Source organism: Elephantulus edwardii, unplaced genomic scaffold (assembly GCF_000299155.1).
Source record: "Elephantulus edwardii isolate Elephantulus edwardi_28Jun2011 unplaced genomic scaffold, EleEdw1.0 scaffold00094, whole genome shotgun sequence".
NCBI lineage: Eukaryota > Metazoa > Chordata > Mammalia > Macroscelidea > Macroscelididae > Elephantulus > Elephantulus edwardii.
The window spans coordinates 10,363,229-10,371,020 of record NW_006399844.1 but is presented as its reverse complement, the minus strand read 5'-3'; the positions used below and the strand labels follow the sequence as shown (position 1 = coordinate 10,371,020).

Genomic DNA, 7,792 nt, shown 5'->3' with positions numbered 1-7,792 from the left:
AATCGGGATGGGTGTGTCAGAGGCCATGCGACTGGCACAGGATAGAGCAGGGTTCAGGGCTGTTGTACATAGGGTCGCTGAGTCACAAATGACTCAACGGCACATAACAACAACAGTGATCTTAAACGATCTGACTCAGCCTGATGTCCTCCCCTGGATGCATTCATGTTATGCAGTGTTTAACACTTTTTCAATGTTCTATAGTACTCCACTGTATGAACATAACACAGTTTCTTTACCAATTTGTCTGCTGATGTACACTTGGGGTTTTTTTCCTACCTCTTTGCTATTATAAGTAATGCTGAGATGAACTAGGGTGTGCACATAGCTCACCACTCGAACTTATTTTGCATATAAAGTGAGTCGTGGAATTGCTGCATCAAATTATATTTCTATTTCCTTTTTTCTAAGGAAGTGACAAACTGCTTTCTACAGCAGTTGAAGCATTTTACATTCCAACAACAGTGTATGAGAGTTCCAATCTGCATAGCCTCGCCAACATTTGTTGTTGACTGTCCTGTGTAAATCTGTTGTTATTATTGGTGGAGTGTCCCCAGCAGCTTCCACCTGCATTTTCAGACTCACTTCTCAGAGCAGGATAGAGGCTGCTACAGAATGCTGTGGAGAACGCGGAGGGGGAGGAGTCCTCATACTTAAATCTCAATTGTTCAAAGAGCTTGCACATGAACCCTGAGAGACTTAGTCATCCAAAAAATCCTTTCAAACCCAGCCGCCATAGAGGCAGAATGCTGAATCCGTAGATTTCCAAAGCGGAAACTCCAAGCCAGATGAGACAGAGCTATTAACATCTCGAATATTATGTAACTTTCTGTCTTCTGCATAGACTGCAAGCGCTACACGGGTTCATTACATATTTGTGAATAAACTTGAATGGAAAACGTCTGTGAGCAGAGCTGGCACCTGACAAGTGTCAGCCCCCTCTCAATGGCCATTTTCAATCCTACTACCGACTCTCAATGCTGCATGAAGGTGACTATCCAAGGGAGTCAAGGGGAAAGCCTGTGCTAGAGTTTGGAGCACCTCCCTCTAAGGTTCAAGACACACCCACTCCTCGGCTCTCTCCACAGATACCAGCCCTACCCTCCCGCACCCACCTCCTCCCCGCCCCCGTCTGCACCTTCATCCCAAGGACATCACGATAGAAATGCGCCGTCTGGAAGCGATTTCCCACTTTGAATACAAAGTGCAGCGCCCGGCGACCTGCCATACCTCCCACCGCCACCGGCTCCGTCGTACGTAAAGCGCCGCGGTCCCCGCAAACGAGGCTGCAGACGTCACTGCGCGCGCCGGCGCGCTCATATGATGCAGCGGACGACTACTGGGAAGATGGCGGCGCTGATGGCACGCGCGAGCTGTGCCTGGCGACCTTCTCTGCTCGTGGCCCAGACTTGGGAAGTGGACGCTAGGCGCTGGGTCCGCGCGCTGCGGAGGAGCCCCGTGAGAGTGGTGCTGCCATTCGGACAGGTGTTAGATCGGAAGCCTGGTCCTGGGAAGCAGCCCCGCGGGGCGGCGTTGGGCGCCAATCCCCAGAAACAGCAGAAGGAGCAGCCGGTTCAAGAGCGTTCACATCCTAAACCCATCACCTGGGAAGAGTCGGGGCTTCACTACGACAAAGCTTTTCCTGGGGACAAGAGGCTGAGGTGATTTTCCCCCACCCCTGATAGCTTTTAAGTATTCGCGTTTCCCTCCTGCCTAGGACCTGGCTTTAACTTTATTATGATGGACGGGGTTTCCTTCCAGTATCACCAGCGTATTTTTTCTTATGGGCTGGAGTCAGAGTATCTCCCTAGGAATTCCTTTATTTCTATTTTTGGGAAACTCTTTGCGATTATCAGAACTAAATATGTCTTGTTAAATAAACCAGCCCCCCAAAATCCCATTGCAATTAACTCAGTTCTACTCTTAGCGACCCTGTAAGGGCAGAGCAGAACTGTCAAGAGTTTCCAAGACTGCAAATCTTAAGAAGAGCGAGCTCTGGTGGGTAAGGAGTTGCGCTGCCAACATAAAGGCAGACAGAATCCACTAACTACTCTGTGGGGGAAAGCTGGGCAGTCTCCTCCCATGCGATTTGTTGTTGTTAGGTCTGGTGAGTTTGACAATGTGAACAATAGATCTGAGCCCAGTCCTCTCTTGTGCCTTCCCTCATCATCTCTAACAAACGAGCCCATTGCTGCAGTCATTGTCAATCCATCTCTTTTATGGTCTTCCTCTCATTTGTTAACCTCCACCTTTCTGAGTATAATGTTTCTTCCTGAGGCAATGAAACAAAAATTCTCACCTCTAGACCTATATGTGACATTATATTAGAAGGAGAAAGTATTTATGTTGCGGTCAGGGACCTCTCCAAATAACAATTAAATTATAAGTTAGTCTTGCATACTTTGGGCATGCAGCTCGGAGAGAATATTCCTTGGAGAAGGACATCATGCTTGGAAAGATGAAGAGCTGGTGAAGGAGAGGAAGACCCTCAACTAGTAAATTGACACTGACTGCAGCAGTGGGCTTGAATATGTCAGATTGTGAGGTTGGCACAGGTTAGGATAGAGTTCAGCTCTATTGTTGATAGGGTTGCTATGGGTTGTACTCAACTCCATGGCAAATTAATAATAATAAAAATAACAATAAATAATATCAAAAATAATAACAATATGCTGAAAGTATGAGAGACGAAACTTTGCCTACTAGGAGCACCCTTACAGGGTTTTTTCAAGACATCATGCAATTTACAACCTCTGAAAACCTGCCAGAGGGTCAGCTAGGAGTCAGTTCTGGCTTGATGGCACACAGCAACAACAACAAATCTTTGCAGAAGCAGATTGCTTCCTCGTTCTCCTGTAGAACAGCAGTAGTTTCCAGCTAAGGACCTTTTTGGTGGGCAGCCAGTTTTCAACCATTCTGACACAGGCTGATCTTGATAGCAAGGGTGTTAGTTAATTATCTGTCTTTTCTGTTTCAATTTATAGCAGTGTGATGACAATAGTTAAGTCCAGGCCATTTCGGGAAAAGAAAGGAAAGATCCTGCTGGAGGGGCGCAGGTTGATTGCCGATGCTCTCAAAGCTGGTGCTGTGCCCGATACTTTCTTCTTTAGCCGTCTGGAATACATAAAAGAGCTTCCCATGGATAAGCTGAAAGGTGTCAATCTCATTAAGGTGAAATTTGAGGATATCAAGGACTGGTCTGACCTGGTAACTCCACAAGGAATAATAGGTCAGTGGTTTTATATTGTATTGCTCTGAATTGATGTTAATTGTTGTGGCAAGGCCCACTTTTTGTTAGTTGTAGATAAATGTCTTTCCTTCACCATCTGCAGGCCTAGCATTCTCTGGGCATAACCATGTGTCCTGCCCCAGCGTCAGGGGCTTCCTCATACAGAGACCCTAGTTTGAAAGGATACATTCCACTCTTGGCAGTTCTTTCTTGGTGGTACTCATGTCTCCCCTTCTCAGCTTGATTTCCTCCTCTTTTGTCTCTGCTAGGATAAAAAGTATTAGAGGCCATATCCTTGGGGACTCCCCTTATGTTGCATCAGGCCTATAATGGGACAAAGGGGTGTTGCTTTCCACTGTATTCCTTTTACAATGGTTTGGTTTATCAGTTCAGAGAGCTCATTACGTACTGTTCAGCTTATGTCAGTTATTATGGTGTGCTGTCACATTGGAACTGATCCTCTGTCAGGTTTTCAGACGCAGTTAATCACACATTAGGGGAATGCCCATTTTTCTCCTGAGAGCAGCTGGTGGATTCAAACCGCATACTTATGCGTTAGTGCAACTTCAATCCGTGACACTTGAGACAGATCTTAAATCCTCAGGCCCAGTACCTCATCTCCCATGGTGTTCGTTTGTGACAAAGGAGTTTGCCTAACACTGTTCTCTGTATACTATATATCCTTAAATAGTATACATACACATAGTGTCAGACCTGAGTGTACTTCAGAACACCATCTCATACCTGTTCAACTCTTTTATATGTACTTATAAATACACTGTAAAATTATTGCAAATTCTATATGTAAGAGTATTATAATTAATATGTACTATCTGGTTAGAACCAACTCATAGTTGACCTTCCAGCAGGATTTCAGAGGCAGTAAATTGCACACAGTTGAACCGTCGATTCAAACCACATGTCTTTTGGTTGACAGTGTAACCCTTTACCACTAAGCCACCAGAGTTCCCTATATTTTATAATAGTAGTCTTATATAATACTTGTCTTTTCATGATTGAGTGAGCATGTCCTCTAGGTTCATCCATATTGTAGGATGTTTTATATATTCATTGTTAGTCATGGTCACTTAAGTTATTTTAATCTTTTTCTGTTGTAATACCATGATAAACATGTGTAAACATATATCCATTTGTGTCATAGCTTTTCTTTCTGTACGATACATACTCTTATGGTATCTTTCTTTAAGGAAGCAGCTTACTATTTTCCACAAGAGTTGTGCCATTTATTTATTTATTTATTTTTTAATTTGGGAAAAAAGTTCTTTCATTGTTATGCAGTCTACACACACACACACACACACACACACACACACACTTTACTATGCAGCTCTTATTCTGGACTCTTGTCATGCCAATAATACCTAATTATATATTCCTTTTATACAGTTCTCTCTGTCGTTTGTTTCAATGCCGTGTACATTATTTATCCCTACTTTTCTTAGTTTCCCCCCAACCCCCATGTCAGTCCTGTTTTATAACAGTGGCATTTATGCCATATTTGTCTTTTTGTGACTGAGATATTTCACTCAGCATAATGTCCTCTGTGGTCACCCATTTTGTATAGTATTTCATGAGTTCTTTGTTTTTCAGTGCTGCATACTGCAGAATATTCCATTTTGTAAATATACCACAGCTTCTCTATTCGTTTGTTGATGGGCACTTGGGTTGTTTCCAACTCTTTGCTATTGTGAACAAAGCAGCAATAAACATGGGTGTGCATATATCTGCTTAGGTGGCGGTTATGGTTTCTTTAGGATATATTCCCAGTAGTGGAATTGCTGGATCAAATGGTATTTCTGTTTCCAACTTTTTGAGAAGGCACCATACTGCCTTCCATAGTGGTTGCATCATTTTACACTCCCACAAACAGTGAATAAGGGTTCCAATTTCTGCACAACCTCGCCAGCATTTGTTGTTTGCTGCTCTGTTGAATTTTGCTATTGTTACAAGGGTGAGATGATATCTTATAATTGTTTTGATTTGCATCTCTCTTAGAGCTAGGGATGTTTAACATTTCTTCATGTATTTGTCCAGCATCTGAATGTCGTCTTTGGTGAAGTCAGTTGTGCTTGTGCCATTTTATCATCCCACCAATACTAACCTTAACTTTCATAAAGTGTCCTCTGCATCTTTGACATTATTTGTTGTCTTTTTTAATCATTGCTATTATTCCTGGAGGGAGCACTGCCATCCCACAAATGGGTGGTTTGACTCTACCAGTTGCTTTTAGGGATAAAGATGGGCAATTTCCTATGTAATTTACAGCCTCTGAAAAGTGGCTGGAGGAACAGTTGTGAGTTGATTCCACCTTGATGGCTCATACTCATAACAGCATTATTGCTGAAATGAGATTATAGCTAGTTGTTTTGCATTGCATTTCTGGTGGCCTAGTGGCTAGGGAAATGTGCTTCCAATCCAAAGACAGGCAGTTTAAATCCACCCACTACTCCAAGGGAAAAAGGTGGGCAGTCTCTTCCTGTGCAAATTCATAGCCTCTGAACACCCATTGGGGTATTTGACTCAGTTCTGACTCAGTGGCAGTGACAATGATCTGGAGTATCTCTTCATGTACATGAATGTCCTTAGTGAAACAAACCTTAGGTTTTCTAGTTTAGTTCTTCAGTCTTTAATGTCATATTAAATTAAGAAATGTTTACCAAAAGATTCAACCTTCCATTTCTTTAAACTTTTGACCAAACTATTTAACAAATAATAAGTAAATGAAAAGGCAGGTTATTCTACATGCTCACAACAGACAAAACGAATTCTTATGTTATTTTCTCAGGGATTTTCACCAAACCTGACCACGTGAAGATGACATACCCAGAAAACCAGCTTCACCATACACTGCCCTTGCTGTTGATTTGTGACAATCTCCGAGACCCTGGGAACCTGGGGACGATTCTGCGGTCTGCTGCTGCGGCGGGTTGCAGCAAAGTATTACTGACTAAAGGTGAGAGCGCCTGCCACTGGGCGGATGGATGGCCATTTCTTCTTAGTGAGCAAGGACTCCTGGCAGACACCTCTTAGATATTATTCTGTTCCATACTAACTGTAGTTCAGTGAATGAATTATTTGTAAAGTGGAAATAATACTGACATTGACCTTGTAGGATTATTTTCATCATTAAGTGAGATGATTCATGTAAAGTACTTGGCAATATGATAGACACATGAGAATTGAGGAAACAAAAGTATTTGGGTAAGTTATTAAGGAATTGTAAATGAATCAAGGAAAAAGTGCTAGATTTCAGTTTTAACACTTCGTTTCAGTTCTCTAATGTAAGACCTTGAGTTCCCAGATTGTGAGACTTTCTTCCCTCTTGGTCCTCTGTGACCCCTGGGAAAGGGATGGTGTCAACAGTGTGATTAAAAATCACCCCACTTTCCATTTAGTCCCAGGGTGGTTTACACCCTCACCAATTTACCCTGCTGCACTTGTGTCTCCTCTCATCATAAATGGAGTTAATGGGCTTGATTCTGAACAGACTTTATTTAACAGTGAAGAGAGTGCCTATTACAGAAGGGTGAGCGGGAGCATATCACCAGATACTCTGAAGTTACTAAAACTTGTCAACGAAACCTCAAGGCAAAAACTTCTTTTTTACTGTCCTTTAATTAAGATCAGTCATGTTCTCCTGGATGTTATTCCACTTTGTGGAAGGATTTTCTGTTAATCTGTTCATACTGTTTTTACCTCAGTTGCTACCAATATTGTAGCCCCTGTTTCAGTATTGTCCCACTGCACCCATGCTTTGTGTATAGCACCTGGCACATAGGCATACTCAGCATTGGAGGTATGAATGAACTCTGGGATTTCAGCACTGATATAAGTTAAATCATAGAGTTAGAACCTTTGAACGTTGCCTTCAGTCAAGCCAATAGTCTCAGCTCTCAAAAAATGCTATCATCCCTTTTGTTTTATGTCTTGTATCCAGAATTGTCCTGACTTACTCCATAGCTTCCTAGGCTGAAATGGTTTGTTCAGTCTTGATTTGATGCTCTGTCTTTTCTAGGTTGTGTGGATGCCTGGGAGCCCAAAGTGCTGCGGGCAGGTATGGGGGCGCATTTCCAGGTGCCGATTATCAACAATCTGGAGTGGAAAGCAGTACGCAGTCACCTGCCAGATGACACCCGGGTCTTCGTGGCTGACAACTGTGGCCATTATGTGCAGGCTCAGATGTCTGATAAAGCCAGTGACCACAGCTGGTTATGTGACAAACGATTCCTCAAATTTCACAAGTATGAGGAGGATCTAGAAACTGGGGGCAAGACTGAATGGCTTCCTAGCCCTGATGTGCAGAGCTATGAGCAGGACTGGACGGACACGCCGGCAGCTGTGGTGGTCGGCGGGGAGACCCACGGGGTGAGCGTGGAGTCCTTGGAGCTGGCTGAGAGCACCGGGGGTAAGAGGCTGCTCATCCCTGTTGTGCCAGGCGTGGACAGCCTGAACTCGGCCATGGCGGCCAGCATCTTGCTTTTTGAAGGGAAAAGACAACTGCGGGTAAAGGAGGAACACCTGCGCAGGGGCAGGAGCTATTGA

At 43.5% G+C, this 7,792-nt stretch overlaps 2 protein-coding genes across 2 annotated transcripts in view; one reads left to right on the top strand and one right to left on the bottom strand.

Moving 5' to 3' along the window:
* Positions 1-1,237, bottom strand: part of GLOD4 (glyoxalase domain containing 4) — a 19,986-nt gene extending 18,749 nt beyond the window's left edge. Inside the window, exon 1 of the mRNA XM_006891083.1 lies at positions 1,139-1,237. Within this exon, the coding sequence (XP_006891145.1) occupies positions 1,139-1,228 (90 nt within the window). The 5' untranslated portion in view covers positions 1,229-1,237. The remainder of the gene's footprint in view (positions 1-1,138) is intronic.
* Positions 1,238-1,347: 110 nt separating this feature from the next.
* On the top strand, positions 1,348-7,792 carry RNMTL1 (RNA methyltransferase like 1). Its single transcript, XM_006891008.1, has 4 exons — positions 1,348-1,661; positions 2,985-3,229; positions 6,036-6,203; positions 7,266-7,792. The coding sequence occupies exons 1-4, from the start codon at positions 1,348-1,350 to the stop codon at positions 7,790-7,792; spliced, it is 1,254 nt and encodes a 417-aa protein (XP_006891070.1).

Excerpts from the sequence above, each read along its gene's own strand:
- RNMTL1 (XM_006891008.1), top strand. The coding sequence starts at position 1,348 with ATGGCGGCGCTGATGGCACGCGCGAGCTGTGCCTGGCGACCTTCTCTG. Across the intron at positions 1,662-2,984 it reads CCTGGGGACAAGAGGCTGAG|CAGTGTGATGACAATAGTTA; the intron begins GTGATTTTCCCC and ends TTCAATTTATAG. Across the intron at positions 3,230-6,035 it reads AACTCCACAAGGAATAATAG|GGATTTTCACCAAACCTGAC; the intron begins GTCAGTGGTTTT and ends TTATTTTCTCAG.